The sequence below is a fragment of the Fusarium poae genome, chromosome 3, assembly GCF_019609905.1.
Source record: "Fusarium poae strain DAOMC 252244 chromosome 3, whole genome shotgun sequence".
Classification (NCBI taxonomy): Eukaryota; Fungi; Ascomycota; class Sordariomycetes; order Hypocreales; family Nectriaceae; genus Fusarium; species Fusarium poae.
Genome location: NC_058401.1, coordinates 2,138,494 through 2,163,808, shown reverse-complemented (window position 1 = coordinate 2,163,808; position 25,315 = coordinate 2,138,494). Strand labels below are relative to the sequence as shown.

Below are 25,315 nucleotides of genomic sequence, written 5' to 3'. Positions count from 1 at the left end.
GCCCGAGTGCACGCCTCTTTTTCCAAGTGATGAACCAATCAGCCATCATTTTCTGGTGACGGTCTGCCCGACCGCCCCCCTCTCTCATTGTGATTCTCATTCCCATTTGCATCCATCCATCCAGTCCGTCTCGTCTCATCTTTCTTCTGCTACTGTTGCTTTGGCTTCAAATCTTCTCTCTCCTTTCCCAAATCCCCGCCTGTTCTGAATACATCTGGGATCTGCTTTATTTCCCCTCCCAGCTTTTGGGTCTGTCTATGTCCATTCATAGGTCACTTTTACCTTTTATACCATTCCCATAACGCCTAAAAGATATCCCGACCCTCCACCTGCCATCGCCATCGCCTTTCATAGCGTTTCGCCTCTCGCAATCGTCGTCACCAATAAAAGATTAATTTGCCGCCGTTATTCTCATCAACAATTGATCAATATCGTAACTAATTGTTGCACTCAAATACAACCTATCAAGAGTCGCACGACTGAGCCCTATATGTAAGTATAATTCTACTATAATATCATGTTCTATCATTCAGTCGATCCATCTTCATCTTGATTCTCCAAACCATCACTCAGAAAGAATCTCATACACGCCCCCCAAGTCTCCACCAACCCCCTGGGCGACCTAAAATGTCCCTACCTACTCTAGCCCGCTTAGAGTCCCCCGGCCCCCTCCACCCCCTGGGCCAGGGGATGTGCGAGAGATTCCGCCCTGGGCTGGGCCTTTTTGGCCTGGCGTTCACTGGCCGCTCTGCTCTACTCTACCTACTACTCTGCTTTGGTCTTTGATGGCACGACTCGTGTGTCGTGCCCCAAATTGCAGCCTCCTCCCCCCAGTTACCACGCTACGCCCAAAGCTACTTCTGCATCTCCTTTTCTCTTCCTACACTCCACCTTACCTCAACCTTACATCGCCTTCGCTTTGTCTCGCTTCTTTTTCCATCTCATCTCTTTTCTCTTCTCTATACCTTGACAAGTCGGAAGTGCTTTCGCTCCGCCATAAACAGTCCTTCGTTCTTCTCGTCACGACCTGCGAGCATTGTTAATAACTAACGTCGACGGCTTTAGCCCAGACCATATCTTGCGACATCGACGACACAGCAAATACCGCGTCGTTCATCTCATTTAATCAATTTCAGTAATTCTTTTTCGCCGTTCCGAAGCAAAAGCAAACTACCGTCACAATGGGTTGCGGAATGAGCACAGAGGAGAAGGAGGGCAAGGCCCGTAACGAGGAGATCGAGAATCAGCTCAAGCGCGACAAGATGATGCAGCGAAACGAGATCAAGATGCTGCTGCTCGGTATGTTTGCGATCCATTCAGGTTTCTCTCGCGACTAGAAATTCAACGATTTCGCGACCGACTGCCTGTTGTCGATGACCATGGACTCCTTCTGACGCATTCATCTAGGTGCCGGTGAATCCGGAAAGTCTACTATCCTGAAGCAGATGAAGCTCATCCACGAGGGTGGTTACTCGCGCGATGAGCGAGAATCCTTCAAGGAAATCATCTTCAGCAACACCGTTCAATCAATGCGCGTTATTCTCGAGGCTATGGAGTCTCTTGAACTGCCTCTTGAGGACCAGCGCATGGAGTACCATGTCCAGACCATTTTCATGCAACCAGCTCAGATTGAGGGTGATGTCCTTCCCCCAGAGGTCGGCAGCGCAATTGAGGCTTTGTGGAAGGACCGCGGTGTGCAAGAGTGTTTCAAGCGCTCCCGCGAGTACCAGCTTAACGACTCTGCTCGATAGTATGTAAAACCGGTGCAATTGTTTGTTCGCCTGACTAACCATACCCAGCTACTTCGACAACATTGCACGTATCGCTGCTCCCGATTACATGCCCAACGACCAGGACGTTCTCCGATCCCGTGTCAAGACCACAGGTATCACCGAGACCACTTTCATCATCGGCGACCTTACATACCGAATGTTCGACGTTGGTGGTCAAAGATCCGAGCGAAAGAAGTGGATTCACTGCTTCGAGAACGTTACCACTATTCTCTTCCTGGTCGCCATCTCAGAATACGATCAGCTCCTTTTCGAAGATGAGACCGTCAACCGAATGCAGGAGGCTCTTACTCTGTTCGACTCCATCTGCAACTCAAGGTGGTTCATCAAAACATCGATCATTCTGTTCCTTAACAAGATCGATCGATTCAAGGAGAAGCTGCCTGTCAGCCCCATGAAGAACTACTTCCCCGATTACGAGGGCGGCGACGACTACGCTGCGGCTTGCGATTACATCCTCAACCGCTTCGTTAGCTTGAACCAACATGAGACCAAGCAGATCTACACCCATTTCACTTGTGCAACCGATACCACTCAGATCCGCTTTGTCATGGCGGCTGTCAACGGTAAGTTTTCACTCACCATTGTAAACAGACTTGTTCTAACGTATCCCAGATATCATCATCCAAGAGAACCTTCGTCTCTGTGGTCTTATCTAAATGATTTTTTCTTGCTGTCACTAAAACACGAATACCCTCGATCTTAATAACGACACTGCTTAGATGGGCCATGGGGAAATGGCTCACGATTTTTTCTTGTACTCGTCATGCCAAGGGAGCGGAGGCACGGTGTTAACTGCGCGACTCCTTTGGTCGACGTCGGCTACCAATGGTCCGGCTCATCCAACACACTAGATATACCGCTAGTTTTGGCTGCGCCCAGGTCGACCTTGGTTCCGTTTCTATTTAAGGATTTTGCCGGCTGATGGATGGGAGTTGCCTTGTATCACAAAAACGTCTTTTTAAAGGGAGAAAGATTTAAAGACCAGTCGACCACTGACGATAGGGCCGCGAAGGCCAGTGGTCACGGCCGCCCACGACGTCGGGGAAGATATGATTTGCCCGTTCAAGAGCGTGATGAACGAGGCTGAAGGAAAGGTTCATTATTTGCATCTAAACAGTACGGGCGACAGGAGGATGGAAGGTGGTCATCTATTTTGTTTAATTACGAAGCTCTTTTCCTACCATGCGTTCATTGTTCGTTCCGCACTACCTGCTTTGTTTTAGCATTGTCTACACGTCCGCCCATGGTGTTTTTACGCTTAATTCTCAAAATTAACAAGTATATCCATTGTAAAGTTTTCATCCGTTCCACGCGTCTCTTATCCTTGAAACGAATTTAGTGTCTCAAACGTGTTCTGCCCTATGGGCCCAGTCTGAAAATCATTTTCTCTTGGCTTAAACTTCTTTTCCCCGTCTCCGGCGTTTTCTCCTGTTGTCGCCGCATGCTTGTTTTTGTCAAAACTCACTCAAGCGCTACCCACGCACGTTTCTCAGCGGGAAGGAACCCGACTCGCCCTACAGATGGTTGGGGACTATTGTCTCTGGGGATGAGACATGCATAGATCTGATCTGTGTTAGACACGTTGGGTATCGCACACGGTGATCCGTTGACGGATGAATCACAGTCATGTGACTTTGTCTCCATGTAGTGACACAGGTAGTAGGTAGTTTAAGACATCTCAAAAAGTTGTCCCTGCTTGGTAAGGATACCTGGTTAGTTCACTCATCATTTCACGTTCAGAGGCCCGGTAATGGTGCTATTCTCTCAATTTACACTTTTATACATACAGGTCAATCCTATCTGAACTACTGGCATGATGCTCCTTGTCTCCATACTGCGCTCTTGGGACGGACGAACCATCCCGGAGCCTCGCAGTAGGTTCACATAAGAATTGACCGAATGCCGTTGTTCAAGTCCAGATCCAAGGCCCTGATTTTCCCTCTTCAAAAAGCAAAAAGGAAAGTAAAAAAAAAAAAGACTGCTTCTCGCAACCCTCCTGGCCCTCGGAGATTGCTAGCTGTGCCGACGTTCTTGCTGCGATCTGTATTATTACTCTTCTTTGACGCATGATCGTGCGGTGAAGAGATGAATCGGCATAGATATGAATGCCGATAGTTGTTGGCGGACGTTCCGTATAAAATCAATCGATCCAGTATGATAAGGAAAAGAAAAGAAATCTCGCAAAAGGAAATAGCGTCAAGTGTTGATCCTGGTACAGTATGAGGGACCAGAGGATACAAACATGCAGTGTTCAACCTTCTCATCCAGTTGTGGGTGAGATAATTTCCAATCGTTAACTTGGGACATAGTTCAGAAAAAGTTGCAACAAACTCATGCCGGTTAAGATGCTTAACCATGAAGATTCTGTATGTCCAAGGATCGAGTTGGTATGTAAATGAGCCTAGCACATCACATCCAGTTAGCCAACGATTACAAAACAGGTCCTCAAGTGGTTGGACTTACTGCGTCGGCTCTACTCTAGTAAGTATTTTCGTTCATTTTCTTTCTCCCGTGTTCTCTTCTTCCGATGGGTTCTTGCTGTTCCCCCATTGTCCGCAGCCTACCAAGGTTTCGGGCGTAAATGAATACTGACTGGTTGGTTTAACCCCAGGAAGGGCGCCCATTCACTCAAGGTGACAGCATAGCGGTAGGATGACTTAGTTCTCATAGTCGGAAGGAAGCTCTTCGACAGTCGAAAGGGCAGGGGTGGCAACCTGAGTCGTACGCTGACCCATCATGAGTTGTCCCTGAGGGGTTCGGATGAATTCTTGGAATTCCCCAATACGGTTGCCAAGCTCGATGGCAGCACCTTCGACTCGGCCGATGAGTCTATCCATAGGATTCGAGGAAATACCACTCGCAATGGCCTCGTTGATCAGGTTTGCGGTGGAGCTAGGCAGATTCTAGTTGCCAGCATCGACACCGATACGCTGCAGGCGGTCGAGGGGAGTGTCTTGCTGAGCAGGTGACTGCTCGTTGCTGTAGGCCGAGTAGTGCTGAGACTGTGGGTTGTTGTAACCCAAGTAGTACTGGCCAGAGGCAGTGTGCATAGGAGACGCACCCATGGGCAGCGCAGGCATTCCCCCAGGTTGGACCATGGGGTAAGGAGCTGGAAGAAAAAAGCAGGTTTGGTTGTTATCTATGTCATTTGTTAGCGTTACTCCTTGTTTGTAACGTTGACTATGAGAAGAAAAAAACCTACCGTGGAAAGTGCAGCGAGAGCCGCTGGCGTTGTACCAACAGTTGGTGCAGCTACCGCACATCTCCCCATCGTAGATAACACACTCTTGCCAAGGTCCGTCAGCAGCTGAGCAGTTCTTGCAAGGGTGCTGAACTTGTACGCCGGTAATATGAGCGAGGAGCGCTTCAGCGTTGCTACGTCGTGTCATGTTGAGCTTGGTTTTTCGGTGACGTTGGTTGACAGCACGCAGTGAAAGTTCATCATACAGTCTCTTGGTGAGAGCGCTGTCAATGTTGAGGTCTTTACCGTAAAGTCGGAAGGCGGCCTGACCAGCGGTCTCACCTTGATAAGTTATAGGCACGAGTTGGTAGGTCCAACCGGGTGGTGCTGGCTGCTGAGGCATGGTCAAAGCCATGCTCTCTAAGGCGGGCACAAGAGCGTTGCTCTCGCCATCGGCAGAGTCATTGTGAGATTCATCGGAGGGTACGTTTCCAGTAGTTGACTGCTCATCCTCAGAATCATGAGCGCTTTCTTCGTCATCACTTTCGGATTCGTCAACCCGTTCCTTCTTAGGAGCAGCGTTTGAAGGCTGCTGGCCACGTCGAGAAGATCGACTTGAGATAGGGTTCTTCCGGGCGCTCACAGAGCGTTGACCCTTGGCCTTGGGCATCTTGGTGATCTTTTCGAAAAAAAGAAAGAAAATAAATGTTCTTTTTTTTCCCCTCCGCTGTAGAGATAGGTATTGAGGTTGGTATGATACAAAGGTTGGCTTACACAAAAGCGTTTAGAAGACAGACGGTATGGAGTGTATTTAGAAGTCAGATGAAAAAGGACGTAGATGAGTGGTTGTTGTGATAAGGTTACAGGGAAGAAAAGTGGAAGGACAAGGGAGAGAACACAAGCTGGAGGGGTGAGTGGGAGGAGAGAGGGAGTGAGAGAGCGCGTTGTGGGAACCGGGAATAACAGACCCACAGTAAACAGAGCGCGTACGAATAACTCATTTGCACGGTGCTGTATCGCGTTTTTTACGTGATTTTTAGGGCATCATCTTCGCGGTCTGCTATTATAAAATTAAACGATAACGCGTTGCCTAGGCGCTGTGCCATCGGTGGGCTGCCAGTTGGCCACCTCAAGTAATTGTGAGTAGTGGTGGTTCGATCATCAAAATAATAATGATATCAAGCTACACTGTCAAAACTCATCATCTTCTATGTTCTGTCTCGTAAAATGAACTTGTTCAACAAAACATAGAGGCAAAACAGAATATGTATTTTCCTCTGGTACCTGCTAACCTGTATATATGCGCTGTTTTCCAATCCTACTTGTCTCGGTAGATATCCAATCCAACTTGAGCTGCTCTTAGGCAGTGAGATGGTGCATGTTCATATCACTTTCACTTGTATTCAGTATACAAATGCTCTATGTACCAGCACCAGCAGCTTTTTCCCAAATACCGTCTCCTCTTCCTTCAGTGAGTTCCTTCCACTGCATTGCAAACTCCATCAGCCCACCCTGACCAGCCATGCTTGCATCGACAACCTCCTTTGGCAGCTTGTGAGCCGAGTATTGTGGGCTGCTAAAGTTGTAAGCAGCAGGGTCATCCTTTTCTATGATGCGGAACTCGGGGCGCATAGCAGGGTGGTATTCGATCTCTTCGTCAACATCTTCCCCTTCAGTAGCTGTGTCGTCACCGCTGACATCCGGACCAGCTTCAGTGCTCGATGTGCCATATAGAGGTTTTGGGACATCCATTTCCAAAAGCTCCTGCCATCCGAAAAGGAGACTGTCTGTGCGAGTAGCCCATGGGTTTATGTCCATCAGTCTGACCTTTCCAAGTCCATCCTCCTCAAAGGAATTTTCAGGAACGTAAACATCGAAGACGAAGCTAGCGTCAGGGAAAGTGAGCCTCAGTTTGTCATGGAAAAAATCTTTGATCTTGCGCCATAGTCGTGGCCGAATCTGTTCGAGGAAAGCGTAGTGGTTGAGGTCTCTTTGTGTAATTCCAATGAGCGTTCGATGCTTTACGAAGCAACGAAACTCGAGGGCAACATGAGGAGAGAAGAATGGTCTGAGAACAAGAATGGGTGCATAAGGCCGCGAGGGGGGTGCTGAAGTACAGTCATCGAAGGCATGATCGAGATCATGAGACACGAAGGAAGACGACTTGAGAAGTAGATAGATGTCGTTGGGTGTCGTACATTTGAGTGTATTCTGGTGGGGTGAAATCCACTTGGCATCCTTGGGTGATGACCAGTTCAACTTTGGTGCTACTGAGCCACCCAATTCAGCAATGGTCTCCTTGATGAGGTTATGTGTCTCCGGGAATCTTTGGTTTGGTGGCAATCTCTCGGGCTCATCATCCTCGTCGTCTGATGATTCAGGATCTTGGGCTTGTGGTCTTGCAGATGTGTTGGATGATGCATGCCACTCTTCCTCTGGTTCGTCTTGATGCTCATCATCGTCCGCCAGGACAATACCATCTTCATGAAGGTATTCGATGAAAGCTGGGGGTAGAGAGATTATACGAGACTTGAGACAAGAGCTTCTGTATTTGGGAAACCAAGAGTCGTAGGAGCAGTTTTGAATATGGTCTTTGGTGACAGGGGGGAAGATGAGCTCAGGTACATCGTCTTGATTCTCAGCTTCAGCTGATGAAGGAACGTGAGGCATCTTGAACTGAATGGGCAATGTAGGGTCCGACTAAGTAAGAATTCGTATACTTGATTTGAAATTCGAATGATAGCGGTTTTAGGAAAGTAAATATTGAGTCGTCCTGATAATAGGTATTCAAGTGTTGACTGACTCACTTACAAATTCCGTCGAAATATTCTATGCCCCTCCAACATTGGAGGGGCGACAGTTCTTATCTTATCAGTTGGAAAGGGTAGGCGGTGAGACACTCATACCTCTATAGGTGGCACAGAAGGGTCCTACTAACTAGTCTACATCACTTAGATCCACATGTCGCTGTCAAACATAACAAAACAAGTTTTGTAATAACATACCATTCCCAATCATCTCTTCTGTTGGGAATTCGTTACATCTTATAGAACCGAGCTCAGAATCATCAACCAGTCATGTCTGACAACGTTGGTCTCAACACCCCCCGAGGCAGTGGCACCTCGGGCTATGTCCAGCGCAACCTTGCTCACATTAAGCCCCGGGACTACGGCGCCCCTTATCCCAAGGACCTCGATAGCTTGAGACATAAGCAACGGCAGCCAGACAAGGGAATCCTAGAGCATGACCGCAAGCGCGAGGTCGAGGTTAAGGTCTTTGATCTCAGAGACAAGCTCGAGGAGGAAGAGTACGTTCCGTAATGTCCCAGTAATACCTTTACTTTTGCTAACAAACACAGGGTTGATGAAGATGAGATTGACAGACAATGCGATGAGCTTCGTCAGAAATTGCTTGGCGAAATGAACTCGGGGAGACGGGGAGGCCCCAAGAAGTCATTCAAGCAACACCAGGTTCACGAGATGGCCGATGCTAAAATCAAGGAGAGCGAGCGACTACGGAAAGCATTGAAGATCAGTGCTGATTACGAGGAGGGCAGTCACTGGAAGCGACAAGAAGAGAGACTACGTAGCGCCTTGGAGAAAGAGGACAATGAGGAGGAAGAGAAAGTGAAAGCGAGCCCACCTAGGGACTAACCCAGTCTGAGAGGGTGCATTTGACTTTGGTTCTTGTCTTTTTGTCACTGTCTTGAGGAGACTTACCATTTATCGGCCGACCCAGATCTGTACTCTCTGTGCTGCTGCGAGAGACTCCGATCTTCGACGGCTGGACGCATGAAGAGAAGTGGGATTTCGCTGTATGCATGATTAAAGGCTGGGGGATTGTCTTTTCGGATCTTGTTTGTTTGCGATTCTACACATGGCGCAGGCGTTCGAGACTTTGGGACTGAGTTCGGGTATCCGTGCCCTTCTGTTTTAGTTCATTGGTATAGGGTAATTTCGCATCAAAGACTGTCTGTCTTACAAACTAAACTTGCTGCATGAACATGATCCTTTGTAATATAAACGTAATGTTTCTTTGCGGTTTTCTTTATCCTCGAAGGTATCGGGATTCCCTTGCGTTTGTGTACAATACGTTTATAAGTAGTACTAATTGCTGTCTAACGAAATCCGTCACTGACAACTAGAAAGTGTTAAATTACAAGGTTGACAATCGAAACAGTCATAAATACTCTTCCCTCTCATTATTTGTTTAGTATAGACATACGTATAAATAAGGATACAGTACTAACCCTCTCATTGCGATTGCTGAACAGTATTTTATTAATACTGGTGTGTACAACTTGAGGGACGTGGTGTAAGTTGCGACGTGGCTTACCACAGGCGCGAGCCACAAAGACCCGCCGTAGCTTGAGCTTCCTTGAACCTCACACGTCACTGAAACACACCAAGGACAGTCGCAGAGACAGCGCAAATCCAAGAGATCGGCCACCAAAGAAAATAACCATGGCGCGACTTTCGCAATCAGCAAGCCCGTCGCTTAACAGAAGCGCAATTGATATTGCTTCAGCAGAGCTCGGAACTCTACTCTCGCGATTACAGAAGACTGTTTTACATACCGATAGCGACCGCGAACGAAGACTACGATCCAGCGAGTTTGAAAGAGCAAGGGTAGCATCTGTAAGAGAATAAATGGCCGTTTCAATGCGAACACGACCTGACATTGGCTACAGAACCTCGACTACGCACGAAATGCGTTATCAAAATTGGAACATGATGCGCTGGCAATTAAAGCTCCAGGTCGACGAGCTGAAGTGCAAGGAGACTTGAACGGCAAACGAGAGCTATTAGAACTACTCTTAGATCGACTAGAAGACTTGAGACAAGTGAGAGCTGACCTGAAAAAGAGGCGAACGATTAGCTGACATATCGATAGGTAGCACTCGATGAAGACGACGACGACGCAAGTACCGATGAAGAAGACATTCTCTCAGAGATAATACCTACACCGAGCGACAGTATGATGGACTCTATATCAACAGGACAGCCAACTGAAAGCTCAGGGCAAGACGATGATGCCGAATTACAACCCCCAGAGACAACAGAAATACCAGTCACAGCAGTTCCAGCTTCAACTCTGCCACCAGTGCCCGCCTCGACAGCAACCCCTGAGACTGCCAAACCTGTACAACATACCCAAGAACCCACTCAAACATCACAAACACTCAGACCACGAGGTGCAAATACATCACCTTCACCTTCCTCACACTCAACCGCACGCGCTGCCCTCTTTGCCACCCGCGGCAAACCCTCCGCGCCCCAAACTTCAACAGCAACAGCTGAGGCCTTGCTTGACCGTCAACGTTCTGAGCAGGAAGCTCTTTCCGAATCGATCTTGCAGATGGCGGGTGCTCTCAAATCAAGCTCACAGAGGTTCTCTGATACCCTTGAGGCAGATAAGGACGTAGTAGGTCGTGCGAGTGAGGGTATGGATAAGACGGAGCAGAGCATGGAGGCGGCAAGGGGTCGAATGGGCACGTTGAAGAGGATGACGGAAGGAAAAGGATATTTTGGGAGGCTCAAGTTGTATGCCATGGTCTACGGTCTTATGCTCGTGTGTTTCCTGGTGGTTTTCTTTATGCCAAAGTTGAGATTCTAAGATGGAGTTGAGGTTCGAGACATAATTAGGCTAAGATACCATCTTTATCGAAGACGACGTAGTCACAGCTTACTTTACACATAAACTGAAGGGCTGCAATACCAGGCTATATCTTTTGTTGCATAAACTAATGCCACTATACTGTCACACAATGAGTCCTGGCCATTAGTTTTTCGCCCCATGTTCAATGTGTTGCAAATATGCTCTAGTATTTGTTAATTCTAGTAATGCATAGAAGTGCAAAATGCACATCAGTTAGCTAGTCTGTACCATGTCCTAGCTATAATCTTGCTCCTTTTGTGAAGCCTAAGCCCAAATTCGAATGCTCCTAGCAATAGCCACCATGACCACTGCTTGCTTGATGATCTTAATTTCATTTTGCTCTGATTGATCTCATAGAAAAATCGTCTAAATGGCCCTAACCCGGGTAGGGGAGCAAACCTGTAAAATCTCCTAGCCTCCCGATGGATTCCTAGGTTAATGGTTCTCGTGGTTCAAAATCCAGGGAAATTCCCATCCCGGTATCTTTGTCAAAGACTACGGAGGGGCCGCCGAACGACTCTGAGATACCATTCTCATCGATGGATGGGTTTGGAGTAACAGGTTTGGTTGGAGAGTTAGGATACTCTCCAGGGTCTGGAAGGGTTGAGCCAGTTGGGGTACTTGTGGCGTCTACCTCCGTATCATGTGGAGGAGTCTCGAGTCTTCCCTCAGCTTGTGTGCTACAAAGTCCAGTTCCGGTGGATTGCGTGTCGGTGGCCGGAGCAACACACTCAGCTTGTGCATCATCTGGTTTGGAAGGCGAGGCTATTATTTCCCCATCACGTTTAGGGTTTCCAGGACCAGCATTGGAGTTCTGCTCCTGCTCTGACTTAGACTCTTGTTCTTTTTTCTGATACCCGTCCTCCGAAATAACTGTAGAATCAGGTGGCGAGGTCATAACAACGTCTTCGTCTTCAAAGGGTCTGGGACCCGCATCAGCTTCGTTCTCTGATGAGTCCTTCGCACCCTCAGAGTTCTCGACTGGGGGCCATGGGAGTCCTAGAATCTCCGCGTTGATTTCTCGACAATAGTCAAGGTCATGTCGGAGACGCCGTCCGACAGGTCTTCCATCGGTCTACATACCATTAGTGTATTGTATCAGGGTGGATCAGGGGGGGGGGTTGATATACCGGAGGAGCATACTGAAAGTATGCGCTTGGCTGCGTATTGGCTAGAGTCACACGATCTTGCCAGTCAATGCCTGTCTTCTTCTTGAAGAAATCCATGAAAAGGTCCATCTCTTTCTGCCATAATCCTTCATAAGGACTAGGGCGGTGATAGGACGGTTGAGTGCTGCCTTTCCGCTTAAGAAATCGGGCTGCGAACAAGTATAAATGGGGCTTTGCATTGGATTCCCACAACTAGGCAAAAAGCATGAGTATAGGGGTCTGCTTACGACATGATAGAACTTACATAGAGGGTATATCTCTGGCCAATTTCGCCGGTCGTTTCATCATTTCGAGTGATGTCAACTTCATAGACAAAATTGAGACGATCTCGATAGAGATGGTAGAAGTCTGTGATATTGTCAGTCTGAACCATGAAGAATCAATTGAGAGGTGCCGTACTTGTGTTGACAAATTTCTTGCCCTGTTGAATACCCTTCTCCCATCGTTCTTTCTCTCGTCTTTTGGCGTTCTGCTTTGCCTGAAGACTTCTCATGGAGTAGTCTTTCTCTGGTAACCTCTTATCATTGACCGTGGAGAATTCGAACCAGTCACAGTGAATGATTGGAAAATTCTTGTGACGTTCTAAGGCCTGTTTGACTGCTCATTGTAAGTGGATGTAGTTGAATTAGGAGATGATGGCATACTTCTGGGGAACTTTTTGTCCCATTGCTCTCTGGTACAGAGGAGATGAGTGACAGTCTCGTCGAAATCATCGAGGAAGACGCCTTTGCGTAGAGAAGTCCATCGCTTCATATTGTCGACGGTAAATTGCCCTGGAAGAGGTCCCGCAGCAGCGAAGACTCTTCCTTTGAATATTGGTTTCGGCATTTGTGTTGCTTGGTTGTCTCAGATGCAGTTGATAAATTAGAAAGAAGCAATGGAGAGTCCACGCAAAGTAGTGCTTGTGTAGGTAACTAGAACCTAACGATACCTTTTGTGTTGCTTGATATAGTTGGTAAAGTAGAAAGAAGTGATGGAGAGTTGATGTAAAGCACGTGCTTGTGTCAGTAGGCACTGAAGGGATAGAACAATATATGATTAGGCAAGTTGGATAAAGTCTTTAGTGAGAACAAGTGAAGGAAGGAAACAAAGACAAAGGATCAGTGGAAGGAATAGGATGTTAAAATGCTTGGAATTGATCAAATATGAGATCGAAGTGTGTGAAGAGATGAAGAGATATTAAAGAGAAGGAGAGGGGAGAATGTAGAGATAGAAGAAATGTGGATTGGAGAGACGAAGAAAGTATTGCAATAACTGTTGCCTGCGAATTTGACTGGATTTCCACACAATGAGAGGCAGAGGCAGTGAATAAGAGCTGCAGTGCCGGGCAGCTTTCAAACCCGACAAACGCCAACACCAACAGCACACCTGCAAGTCATTTAAATTTTAAGTGAGGTTGCTCCGCACTGTCAATGGATGTACGAATATATTTTGAATCTTTCTTTTCAATTGGGACTTCTTGGTAAAGAATTCTATTTTATCTTCTATCGAACTTCTTTCGCAGCCTTGATGAATGCCGTGATCTTATCCAGGCTTTGCTTCCCATCCTCCTCTACACCACTGCTCACATCAACACCAATCACGCGGTCAGCTAGAGGACCCAACGCCTTGACAGACTCAGCAACATTGTCAGGGTTGAGGCCTCCTGCCAAAAAGATCCGGAGTTCGGGATCACTCTCAAGAACAGCTTGAACATTTGCAACGTTAAGAAGCTTACCAGAACCAGAGCCCGAATCGAGGAGAGGAACTGTGTGGTATCCGCGACGACCAATGCCAACCTGACCTGGCTTGAAGCATCGGACAACTGGTACAGGAATGAGGTTGGCCCACTCAATAGGCTCATCACCATGTAGTTGTACGAGGTCAAGGTTGTATTGCTTTTGCTTCTCAAGAACCTCGCTCAGGGGCTGATTCTGGAAAATGCCGACAAGCTGCGGTCGGGGGCTACGAAGTCTTTGAGTTGCAGCCTCAAAGAAGTCCTTGGCTTTGTTGTCTACTTCTGCCACTTGTGTCTCGTATTTTCGAGTGCTGGGGTAAGTGTGTACAGCTTCTGAAATGGCGAGGGCGGTCTCGTGAGAGATGCATCGCTTGGCACTGGGAACAAGACAGATGCCCACAAAGTCCGCCCCTGACTCGGCGGCCCTGCGCGCAGCTTCAGCACTTCGAGTGCCACAGATCTTGACGTATAGAGATGATGCGGCATCTGTCTTGGCTGCGGGCTCAGTTCCAGAGCACAGCTGACTAATAAAAACACTGGCGTCAGGTGCCTTCATGATGGCCTCACCGACAAGGACAGCATTGACACCATCCCTCTTGTTCATTAAAACGTCGTCGTGAGTGTTGATGCCGCTAAGAGCGCAAATGATTGTAGATTCTGGTACCATGCTGCGCAGGCGGCCGGTTGTGTTGAGATCCACTTCAAAGCTCTCCAGGTTACGGTTGTTGACACCGATGACCTTGGCGCCCAACTTGACTGCTGTTGTCATCTCTTCAGCATTCTGAACCTCAACTAGAGGCTCCATTCCCAGTTGGAGAGAGTAGTTGTACAGACGATGCAAAAGTTCAGTGTCAAGCATCTTGACGATGAGGAGAACAGTATCGGCACCAGCCAACCGAGCCTCGAGAATCTGATACTCATCAAAGATGAATTCCTTTCGCAGAATCGCGGGCCGGTTAGGCATACCGTCCAAAACTTGTCGGACTGCCCTCAAGTCCTCGATGCTACCCTTGAACCACTCAGGCTCAGTCAGAACAGAAATGACACTTGCACCCGCCAAGGCGTACTTTCGAGCCTGGGCAGGAGCAGAGATGTCAAGAGCAAATATGCCTTTCGAAGGAGAACCACGCTTGATCTCAGCCATGAGAGCCACATCGAAGGGAGACTCTCGTAGCCGGCTAACAAGAGGGATCTGGGGAGGGGCGGCATTCAGATCATAAGCGACCTGGAGGTCCTCAAATCGCTGTGACGGAATTTGCTTCTGAGCGTCCACGGCAGCCTTTCGGCTTTCATAAATTCGCTGCAGAATGTTCTTGTTCTGTTTAGACTTGGGCGCTGTCGAGTCGTCGCTGGCAACAGTGCCAGACTTTTGGAACTGGGTGTTTTCCTCCCAAGTACCCCCTTGCATGCGAAGGAAATTTGTGATCATGGCTCTTCCACCTTCAGTCAAGATACTCTCAGGATGGAATTGAACACCCTCAATTGTGTACTTCTTGTGACGCACACCTTGAATGACACCAGGGGAGCCATCAGGCTTGGCAACCCAGGAGGAGACCTCCAGATCCTCAGGCAGAGTAACGTGGGTACCAGCAAGAGAATGATACCGAGTGACTGGCACACCCTGGCTCAGACCAGAGAAGACACCCTTGGAATCATGGGTCAAAGGTGACGTTTTGCCGTGAAGCCACTCACCAGCGGAGCTGACTTCTCCACCATAGACATTGAAGATGCATTGGCTGTAACGAGGTTAGAGGCATTGACGGTTTGGGACTTTCAGAGACTTACAGTCCCATGCAGACACCAAAGATTGGGACTTTGCCTGCAAAGTGTTTGATGACATCGCGGCTCACTCCAGAGTCAGTCTCGGGATGACCGGGTCCAGGACTAATAATAATCTGGGTGGGTTTCTTGGCAATCAATTCTTCTACAGTAACCTTGTCATTTCGATAGACAGTAACTGTAGCCCCAGCAAGAACAAGGTACTGGTAAATGTTCCAAGTGAAGGAGTCGTAGTTGTCAATGACAATAAGGTTGGAAGCGGTTGGGATTGGAGGTGAGGGATCACCTTGGTGAGGAGAGTGATCAATAATATCTGAAGAACCCATTTTTGAACACACACAAGAAGAAAAAAGAGATCTCTCTTAAAGATGTTATCTCCTTCTTGTTTGATTGATTCTCGTGAGATCAAGCGGTGGTGTTGAGAAAGAGTGACTCACCTGGGTTAATAAACCATCAAACAAAGAAAGTGAATTCGCCTTTGTACAGCTCACCGGTGCACGGCAATTGAATTGGCACTGTCCTATAGGCTCAGAAATAATGAATCTAACAGTGTGACCTACAGTGCGTTGAACGCCCAACTTAAAAAGTGGCCAAGCACCGATAAGCGGTTGCAGGTGAATTATGGGCTAAACACCGGCTAAACCAGAGCTCTCTAGCTACCAAAAAGTTGACATTGTTCAGCCAAAGCTCATCGCGACCAGGCGCGTCAACAAGCATCAAACTTCGCATTTACCCTAGTCAAAAGGTAATGCATCGCATGCCACTGTCGCCTTCTTGACGCTCTTTGCAATGGCGCCGGTGGCCGATCGCATATATTTCCCCTCCCTAGAGCAATGCCTGACTGGGGAGAGGGTACTGCTGTAAGTTCTATTATCCCATCAAAGAGTATCCATCTTTTGCGGCTGTCCCTAGGTATGTAAACAAACATATATTCTAACCGACTACCTACGCAGTTCATGGAAGCTTATAGCAACTGCGCTTTCCGATAGCTCTGGACAGAGGACTACGAGCTCTGCTGTTATCGATTTTTTGAGCGACGATTATGTTCACCGTCTTCTTGAGGATCCTGCCAGCACCTTCGCACCCGCAGACGAAACTACCAAAAAAGATTTTCAGACAAAAACAGCACCGATCAACGTGCCCGCCAGCTCGGATGGGCGACCCGATATCGAGTCGATCAAGAAGGATGCCGAATGGCTCAGCAAAAATGCCAAAATCAACCTAGTTGCAGCTCTCCGCATCGTCGTTATCGAACACCAGTCTCGCCCAGCTCGCCATCTTAGTGGTCCACTATCATCGCAGGATGCAAAGAACTTGCAAGAAGCTGCCGGTCTTAACAATGGCCAAGGGTCAGGATTCCTGTCAGATTTGGGCTCAGCATCTGCGTTGGATGCTGAGGAGATATGGGCCGAGTTCGAGAAAACCGAGACGAGACAGCGACGTCTGTTTGATACATACCTTACCGAGCGCCGTTTCTTTATGATGTCTGCGGATTACGCCAACTCTATCAAGCTATACGGGAGACTACCTACCTTTGCCAATGTTGATCTCGACCTGGCCAAGACTTACCGACTGACTTTGCCTGCGCGCGACGATGCGGAACCTCTATTGCCTACATATCTTCAAATTCTGACAGACTCCATGAGTCGCATCGAATCGGGTCTCAAAGCTATCACTGACGAAAAGTGGGTGACGGAGGAGGTTGAAATCGACTGGATAAGAACTCTTTTAACTGAAGCTGTTCACGCCCTGTCCGTTGTGTTCCAGATAGTGGATAGTTTTGGAGACGAGTTTGCGCCCTCGAATGCTGTTAATCAGTGGTTCTCGTTGATGGACGTCTACAGATTCTTTGACGCCGTTCAGCCGGTATGCTCAACTCGAATGCTTGCATGGCTTATACTAACTCTCTTAACAGATCCACGAAAGCATTGCTCCATTAATTACACCCCTGAAGACGCTCTCAGTTGCCGTGTCTTTAATTTTACTTAAACCAGCTCGTTCACTGACCTATCTCTCCGAGAGAGAGGAGGATGCGACTCAAGCCGATACCACCTACGACACATATCTCCTCTCGTCCGATGTCCTCGAGCAAGTTCACAAGAGTGTACTCAATGCAGCAGATGCCGACTCCGAGAATGCTTCGCCTGTCATATTCGCCTGGACATTGCTCCTCCATCGCATGAACGTATCTTATCAAGCCAGAACCGAGAAACGGGACAACTTGCTGCAACAGAATGCGCGAGAAACTTTCGAGGCCGGAGGTGTGATTCGTCCAGTTGCAAGGCGCAACTCGGCAGGCAGCATCTTCTCCATCGAATCCTCAAAGTTTGACGGCTTTCTTGAAAATGCGACTGCCTCCAAGGACCTTGTCGTTGTGGAACAGCTTGCATCGGCGGTCACAGCTCAGGGGCGAGTCTTTGATGTCATATCCAATATGGCATCAAGCTTAGGCCCTTCTGATGAAGGCAGCATGACCCCTTTGCTCAGTTCTCGACTTCGCAATGTGTTCCTGGAACTCCTCAAGGTTTCCTACCCCATTGTCGGTTACCAGTCAGAACCCGTGAGCGCCTTGCTTTCTGTTCTTAGCGCCGGCCGAAATTACTGGGATCTCTCGTCGAAGGAAAACCTTTCCGAGAAGCAGGATATCCTTGCGTCTATGCTCAACGATGACCTCGCACTGGAGTTTTTCTTTCAGCAAGCCCTTGACAGGTACCCTTACGAGTTCATGCCCTTCATCACTCTCTGCCGGACACTTGCGAGCGCTACTAGCCTTCGAGATAGCGAGCGATCGCAGATGATTCTCAACCTTCTTCGGGCGACACCTACACTAACATTTGTTCTCCCTGATCACTTTCAAGATTATGAACTCGCCCAAGAGGATGAGAATACAAACACCTTCTGCCTGCTGCAGGACATCCCCATCATCTCATTATCCCCCTCGTGGCGCGGTAGGCGTGCCGAAGATGATTCGTATAGAATACCCGCTGGGACATATGGCCGCTTCGTTACAGATACAGGTAGAGTCGTCTCAATGGAGTACCCTCACTCAACGATTTCCCTCTTGGGTCGGCGACTGGAAATCAACTTGATGAAGGAGGGCTATCAGTCTGAACTTGGAATGCTCCAACCTGAGGAAACAGCCGAAGTCATCTCTCTATTCGCGACACTCATTCGTATGGAATACTTGAATGCTGCTCAAGAAGATACAAGCGGAGCCCTAGTGCTTTCAGACAACGATATTCTTTCCGAGGCTAAGAAGCACATCGATGCGGGTAGTGGGAGGGATCTGTTGACAGTAGTCTGTGACACAATGGACTATTATATGCAGGTCGATCTTGCAGAGAGTGAGGATGTCGTCGTGACAATTCTTACTTCTTGCATTCAATTCTTGGATGCGGTTCTGCCAATTTACCCCAGCAGGGTTTGGTCTTATCTTTCTCGCTGCGAGCTATTGAGTTCCGAGTCAAGAGCTGGGAAGCTCACCAAGGTTGTTGGTAGCCTCGATTTAGTCCAGGAGAGGCTTGGATTTTTGTCGTCTTGTCTACGCCTGTTTGGTAATCTGATTGACACTGCGATGACTTCAGCCGTTCAACGTCGAGCTGGTATTCAGACTGCTGGCAGAAGCAAGTCGGACTTGAACCCTTGGCTTGGTACAGCCGACAAGGTGCTGGCAAAGGTCAGTTATGCGATTGCCCAAGCAGGAGTCGATATTTTTGAGAACACATCCACTTGGAGATTTGCGTCTGATACTTGCCGCTCATCAATTCTTCGAGACGTCGTGCCTATTTTGCACAAAATCATCTCGTACAGCTATAGCCTTGGCGATTCATCTACCTCAGAGAACCTGACTTCTTGTCTTCGACCAGCCGCATCCTATGTCATCGACTGCTTTATTTCGCCCTCTACTGGGTCTCTTCGTTTCCAACCTCTCTTATCCTCTCTAATTACAGCATTTACAACGGCCGATAGCACACTCTACCCAAGACGTGTGGAGATGATTCACTTACAGTTGAGCGCTGTGCTAGAACTATCTGCCACTCTCTTGCGGGTTGCAAATTATCTCGAGCAATCCTCCAGCATGATCGAGACCTATCTCTTCAAGAGCTCGACTCTGCTTGCACGCCTGTGTGCAACATCTGACCATTATCGCAGACCCACGATGTGGCTTCTCGAGTCTTTGGTTGTGAATGCTGGCAAGTCTTCAAGCGAGCCTCCTTCGCTACTCGGTTATCTAGGACCTCAAATTTCCAAATCTTTTTTGCAACTTCTGTCGACTCTTGGAAAGCCATTCGAATTGAGAACCGAAGTCAAGGCAACTTGGAGATTTTTCTCTGCTATCCTGAGAAACAGACAACAGTGGATGTCCAATTGTCTTCTTACAGGGCAAACCCCAAGAGAGGCGATGAAGGACAAGAAGAAGACTGATGTCTCTTCCAACTCAGTATTCGCCACAGGACTTGCCAAGCTCGGAAAGCTGAAGGATCTTGAAGTAAGCGAAGCACTGGTCATACTTGACTTCGTTGCCTCGGCTCAGAACTTCTGGCCCTGGACCGTTTTCACACTGCAAAAAGACACAGCGTACCTGGATGGTCTCAGAGCATATGTTCGAGAACTCAAGCCATCCAACCTTACTGTGAAGAGTGATCCTGTGCGTGCCGGCTTTGAGGCGAGACTTGCCGCGTACGTTGCTGAGACATTTGCTATGCAACTATACCATTCACGACATCTCGGCAATTCGGATAAGTTGGCAAAGAATCTCGTCAGCGATCTCGACTATTACCTTCGCGACGGAGTTGAGGTTGGAGGCTACAACAAGTCTTTGCACAACAATTTTGCAAGGAACTTTTCGAACAAGTACTCTGACTGTCCCGTTGATTACTTCAAACGAACTGCCCTTGAGCCACGAGAATTAGGAAAGAGCTACTACTATGACCTCGAACGTGCTGACGAGATGCTCCGGTTTGACCCTGGTTGGAAGACCCGAAAGGATGATGGCTTCAAGGCAGAGATGGAACGCGCAAACATGAACTTATCCCTTGTCGATGCTCAGCTTGTAAGTTAACTTTTCCCATTTCCGGCCACCCTAACTAACTTGATAACTAGGCCCTTTTCCATGCTTGGGAGTTCCTGCTAGTTGAACTTTCCACATGCCTACCCAAGAACGATACCGTTGAGAAACAAATGTTGCAGGTTGCTCAACAATGCTTAAATGCAAACCAAGGCATTCCTGGACCTGAGCATATTTTCCTCAAGTTGGTTGAATCCCGGGCCAACCTCGCTCTTGTGTTGATTCAACGTCTTGTCAAATCCTCCGTGCCAGTGAAGGACATCAACCAGCTTCTTTCGACTCTTGTCGGTACAATGAACGGAGTTGAAGAGCCTTGGGGACCTGAGTCTATCTCATATTATCGTACCCTGCTGAAAGCCCTATTTGTCACCCTGCGTGCGTACCACACCATTGGTAAGAAAGAAACCCAAGATGTGTTTGAGGGAACCACAGTGACAGTTACACAAACTGTGCTGAATGTCCTCGACCGCGTCGTTGGCAGAGGTTTCCGCGCATTAGTTAGCCTGGTTCACGACAGCGAAACCAGCGTGTCGCCAGAGGACCTCGGACTACTTACAGCCATCCTCCAAGCATGCCTCAGCTTGCCTAACATGGAGCAATCACAGACTCAGGTTCTCAACATCATGGCTGAGCATCAAGTTCTTCATGCCGTGTCATCCCTCTTCTCTTGGGCCGACAGGCTGTCTGACCAAGGCGACCCCATTTATGGTGAGCTGAGCATGCTATTCTTGCTTGAACTCTCTACTCTGCCTTTGGTTGCCGAGCAGATGGCCTGTGATGGTATTTTGAGCAACATTCTATCAGCAAATCTGACAAAGTTTATGCTCAAATCTAACATCTCCCCCTACTCGGATTCTCCTGTTGTGCAACGCTGCTACGGTATCTGGGCCAAGGGACTACTTCCTCTGATGTTGAACTTGCTTACAGCTTTGGGCGCTACCATTGCTCCAGAGGTTGCCTACGTGTTGAACCAGTTCCCACATCTATTGGAGGCAAGCGTTGACCGTTTTGAGGCACCAGGGGCAAGCCGCACGCAGTCTCGAGCATCACCTCACTACTTGACTCTTGTGGCTATTTCTGAAGTTCATTCCCTGGCTCTTCTCACAAGAGTGCTTGCTGCCCTTCGCGTAAACAACAACCGGGACATTCCGGACGTCGAATGGGACTCAGCAAACCTTCTTGAAAACGTCGAGTTTTGGTTGAGCACAAAGAAGCTGCTGAAAGAGCGACTTATGCCTTTAGGGCAACGAGAAATGGATTGGCGGGGTATGAAGCCCGTCGCCGGAGCATACGATAGTCTTTTGGAGGAGAAAGCTGTGGCTCAACTGGACGCCATCCGGGATGTGCTGGGCGATGAGGCCGAGAATTGAATATGATGAGGTTTTAGAGAAAATAGCGATTATTACCAAGATGTATAGTACCAGTAGTATCTTAGGTCATTGGCGTTGGAAACGGGTCATGTGCATTGTGCAGAGGCATAATAGATTATTATCTGATTAATTTGATAATGTATGGCTACAGCGATTGAACTATGCCTAGGTATTCACAATACCGTCTTTCTTTTATCACAATTGTTATGTTTTTAGCATGGGGAGCCATGTTTGAACTATAAAATAGAAACGACCAGCGAGTCTTCCTATCGACTTGATAACTGAAGAGAAATGGGTCATATTTTCATTCCGTGGAGTCAGCTAGATCCAAGCCCAACCGTTCATGTCTATACCCCTCATAATGTAGAAGTACAGTTTGGCGCTACAGAAAACCTGCCGCGCCCGATATCATCGTCGTCGTTCCATCCCCTTCCGGTATCCTGGGAGACGGCCTTCCAGTATATATTTGCCGCCATAAGAGTAGATCTCGTGCGGAGTTTTATGTTGGTATATCCTTCTTCCTATTCGTACACGCCGCGATTCCGAGTTTGTCGGGCTTATTTGTTCATCTGAGCTGTGAGCTGGGCGTTGTGCTCCTGGAAGCGGTCGCTGATGCGCTGCTGAGAGGCCATCCACTTCTGGACGCAGCGGTTGATGCAGCCGCTTTCCCGGTTGGAAATGGCCTTTGAGGTGAAGTCATCGACGCAGGACATGAAGCAGTGCTCGACAAGACCGCCGAAAGCCTACATGACGGTAATCAGTATTGGATCGGTAGAAACGATTTGTCTCGGGATAGACATACACCCATAAACTCCTTGACCTGGCGCTTCTGCATGCGCTGCTCAAGAGTGCGCTGCTCGGCGGCTGAAAGCCTGCAATTGGAAAGACATGGTCAGTATAATGATCGGCCGGAGAGTTTTCGAGAGAGAGAGAGAGCGTACATATCCATTTTGGCGGGTTGGGGGTGGTGATGTGGTTGATGAATTAGAGGTTATAGGGCCGCTGTGGTGGGTTGACGTCGATGTTGAAATTTTGACCTTGTATCCTTAGCCAGGATTGAGATAAGCAGCACAGAGCTTGGAAGGCTCGGCTTATCAGCGGGATCGCATTATCGTTTTACCCCGGATTGGTTGAGCTTAAGTCTACACTACCGGACCTGACTTTACAGCTACGATTCTTTGTGTGTCTTATCACGCACTACGTAAATATTGCCGAATCAATTCTATAACTTTTTGTATGTTGTATTTCATTCATGTAGTGTGTCTTGCTTTTCAACGTGCTGTTTTCTCTACTTCTTCTGTTCGGGCAAGGTCTGGTCTGACGTAGCCAGGTATCCATGATGGTGGGGATACTTTTCTCCAACCACCAAATAGAATGGCCAGCCTGACTGCCTGCAAGCTTGACCTTGATGTTTTACATCTATTCTTGTCTTTTGCAAGATGATTCACACGTAATGTGTGCCTAATCATAAGGATATCGTTCATGCGAGAACATCCCCGCTTAGTTACCCCTCACTGTTATTCTGTAGATCAAAAAGCCAACTCGCTTACAGCCCACCACGTACTCTGGGTGCCTACAGGCTATCATCAAGCCCAGCTGACCAGTGATGTATATACCGAGAGAGGAATGTTTCTATTCCTGTGTGTATTTCACTTACAGATGGCAAAATCATGAAACACTGATCGACACGGCATCCCACTGACAAGTGCTTTCTCTTTTCGGTATTGGATGAGGCGCAGCAGGCGACTTGAAGAAAGAGACTGACGTGTGATGCTGCAACTCTTTGACGTAGTTGGAGATAACGTTGGGTAGTAGGACCAAAAATGGAAACGTAGCGGCAGGACCCTGATTGTCGATGATTGCGTAGATACAGTACTATATCCGTACTATCCATGTGTTTATCAATGGATGGTTGCAAATCATTTGACGACTTGGCTTGACCTGACTTGATCCGGTTTATTACCCATCAAAATTATTTTTTGATGCGGTTGCACCGAGGTAAGATTGGGATATGCACCCTAACAAGTTGTTAGTCCAGTATTGAAATGAAAAGGTGGTCCATTATCGAGAGCCCTGTAGATCAAGAGCAAGCACCCAGACATTTAGAGGCAGCCAACGACCTACAATCCAGGCACCTGCGACTGTAGTCCATGGTTTATTTCTTTCACGTATCTTCTTCTAGTGCCAGGCTCCATTATCATGATCTATAAGCAGTTCGTTGGTACAGCTGGGTTGCAGTAGTCGTTTCAGCTGGGAGGGCCCTTATTTTCTGCAAGTGTGAGTGACTCAAGTGCGTGATAAGGAATGCCAATCTCAACGGATAACATAGTATTTTTCATTGTAGACGTTGATGAATCAAGAATCTACTCCAAGACATCTGAGTTGAGCTGTGATCGCCGGTCATGTCTCGTCACTGTGGAGAGTCCAATCCCTTGCCGGCCGTTGTAGGGCAGAACAGAACAAAATAGAGTGATCAGCTTGATTGAGTTCCAAGCTTGGATCCTGGTAAATCTATTTCCATGTCCATGTCTGTCCACGACGCAATTGCACCAGAGGTGGATACTCAGATAAGTTAGTACATATTGCTCAGCACCAACACATCCACCAAAGAATAGCATCCGCTTGCAGCAACCGTCCCCTCAAATGATCCTCTATTCTGTTGATTGAACACACAACAGTTCTATAGAAGAATTTAACGACTGCTACTAGTACCTGAGTAACTGGTATTGTACCCGTGTTATATTCCACGTTGCCTGCAGGAGTCACGCAGCTGCACTGTAACGGTAACGACTCAATGATAGTGATACTCAACCCGATATCAACGGAAGGCTGCATTGCAGTAACAATTGAGTTTTTAAGTGAGATTCAAAGTTTACCTACAACCGCCTCTCAACCAAGTGAATCGTATTGTACCTGAGCTGGGTCTGAGAATGGCACAGTAGCGCGCCAATGCAATGCAATGCATACATCATCTTAGTTAATCTGTCTCTCGTATTCCTCCCTCTCTCCCAATCTCAATTTCAACCTCAATCTTCCTCCTACCATCATCCCTGCTCGTTTTCACTCTCGTTTTCACTCTCACTCTTACTCTCACGCTCGTTCATTTGTTTGGTCACTCGCTTCCATCCCAATACATCACAGGTACCCAACGCAATTCGCTTGCCCTAATACCCCAAGCTCCATCACTATCGTTGTGTATATTCGGTTTCAGTGTAAACACAACCAAGTACAGCGAGCGTGATCAGAATCTGTGTCTGTAGAGACTGACAACAAACCTCGTCCATTCGCTTAAAAACATCCGACGCCTAAGAGGGAGATCTGCCTGCCAATAGGTACCTATTTTGCAATTCAAGAACCTACGTCAACTTTACACGAAACAAGAAGTTGCCTTATAACCCTTTCCAATCACTGCCACTACCACCACCTGCATAGGTCTTTAATCGGTGGGCAGGCCAGTTCTATTAAAAGACGGCCTCAAATTATTACTTAAGAATTCAACATCTTGAATTCTTGCTTTTCGGACTCGGTTCTGTTGATTCTCGCTCAACGACAGGGCAGGGCTCTCTATTAGTACCTGACT

At 47.9% G+C, this 25,315-nt stretch overlaps 9 protein-coding genes across 9 annotated transcripts; 4 read left to right on the top strand and 5 right to left on the bottom strand.

The window, feature by feature from the left end:
- Positions 1-1,181: 1,181 nt before the first annotated feature.
- On the top strand, positions 1,182-2,449 carry FPOAC1_008130 (uncharacterized protein; the record flags this gene model as incomplete). Its single annotated transcript, XM_044852575.1, has 4 exons — positions 1,182-1,299; positions 1,408-1,750; positions 1,800-2,356; positions 2,406-2,449. The coding sequence occupies 4 exons, from the start codon at positions 1,182-1,184 to the stop codon at positions 2,447-2,449; spliced, it is 1,062 nt and encodes a 353-aa protein (XP_044705245.1).
- Positions 2,450-4,450: 2,001 nt separating this feature from the next.
- Positions 4,451-5,644, bottom strand: FPOAC1_008129 (uncharacterized protein; the record flags this gene model as incomplete). The annotated part of the gene is made up of 3 exons (XM_044852574.1): positions 4,451-4,660; positions 4,715-4,932; positions 4,996-5,644. 3 exons carry the CDS (start codon positions 5,642-5,644, stop codon positions 4,451-4,453), a joined length of 1,077 nt encoding a protein of 358 aa, XP_044705244.1.
- Positions 5,645-6,393: 749 nt separating this feature from the next.
- FPOAC1_008128 (uncharacterized protein) lies at positions 6,394-7,644 on the bottom strand (the record flags this gene model as incomplete). Its single annotated transcript, XM_044852573.1, has 1 exon — positions 6,394-7,644. The coding sequence occupies one exon, from the start codon at positions 7,642-7,644 to the stop codon at positions 6,394-6,396; it is 1,251 nt and encodes a 416-aa protein (XP_044705243.1).
- A 407-nt stretch (positions 7,645-8,051) lies between these two features.
- CWC21 (RNA-splicing factor) lies at positions 8,052-8,627 on the top strand (the record flags this gene model as incomplete). Its single annotated transcript, XM_044852572.1, has 2 exons — positions 8,052-8,281; positions 8,333-8,627. 2 exons carry the CDS (start codon positions 8,052-8,054, stop codon positions 8,625-8,627), a joined length of 525 nt encoding a protein of 174 aa, XP_044705242.1.
- Positions 8,628-9,437: 810 nt separating this feature from the next.
- Positions 9,438-10,590, top strand: FPOAC1_008126 (uncharacterized protein; the record flags this gene model as incomplete). Its single annotated transcript, XM_044852571.1, has 3 exons — positions 9,438-9,611; positions 9,665-9,817; positions 9,868-10,590. 3 exons carry the CDS (start codon positions 9,438-9,440, stop codon positions 10,588-10,590), a joined length of 1,050 nt encoding a protein of 349 aa, XP_044705241.1.
- Positions 10,591-11,062: 472 nt separating this feature from the next.
- Positions 11,063-12,629, bottom strand: FPOAC1_008125 (uncharacterized protein; the record flags this gene model as incomplete). Its single annotated transcript, XM_044852570.1, has 5 exons — positions 11,063-11,707; positions 11,763-11,993; positions 12,046-12,149; positions 12,201-12,398; positions 12,446-12,629. The coding sequence occupies 5 exons, from the start codon at positions 12,627-12,629 to the stop codon at positions 11,063-11,065; spliced, it is 1,362 nt and encodes a 453-aa protein (XP_044705240.1).
- Positions 12,630-13,285: 656 nt separating this feature from the next.
- TRP1 (bifunctional tryptophan synthase trp1) lies at positions 13,286-15,623 on the bottom strand (the record flags this gene model as incomplete). The annotated part of the gene is made up of 2 exons (XM_044852569.1): positions 13,286-15,254; positions 15,304-15,623. The coding sequence occupies 2 exons, from the start codon at positions 15,621-15,623 to the stop codon at positions 13,286-13,288; spliced, it is 2,289 nt and encodes a 762-aa protein (XP_044705239.1).
- A 463-nt stretch (positions 15,624-16,086) lies between these two features.
- Positions 16,087-21,735, top strand: FPOAC1_008123 (uncharacterized protein; the record flags this gene model as incomplete). The annotated part of the gene is made up of 4 exons (XM_044852568.1): positions 16,087-16,157; positions 16,251-17,163; positions 17,213-20,350; positions 20,401-21,735. 4 exons carry the CDS (start codon positions 16,087-16,089, stop codon positions 21,733-21,735), a joined length of 5,457 nt encoding a protein of 1,818 aa, XP_044705238.1.
- Positions 21,736-22,292: 557 nt separating this feature from the next.
- Positions 22,293-22,684, bottom strand: TIM9 (protein transporter tim9; the record flags this gene model as incomplete). The annotated part of the gene is made up of 3 exons (XM_044852567.1): positions 22,293-22,478; positions 22,538-22,607; positions 22,677-22,684. The coding sequence occupies 3 exons, from the start codon at positions 22,682-22,684 to the stop codon at positions 22,293-22,295; spliced, it is 264 nt and encodes an 87-aa protein (XP_044705237.1).
- Between the last annotated feature and the right edge of the window lie 2,631 nt (positions 22,685-25,315).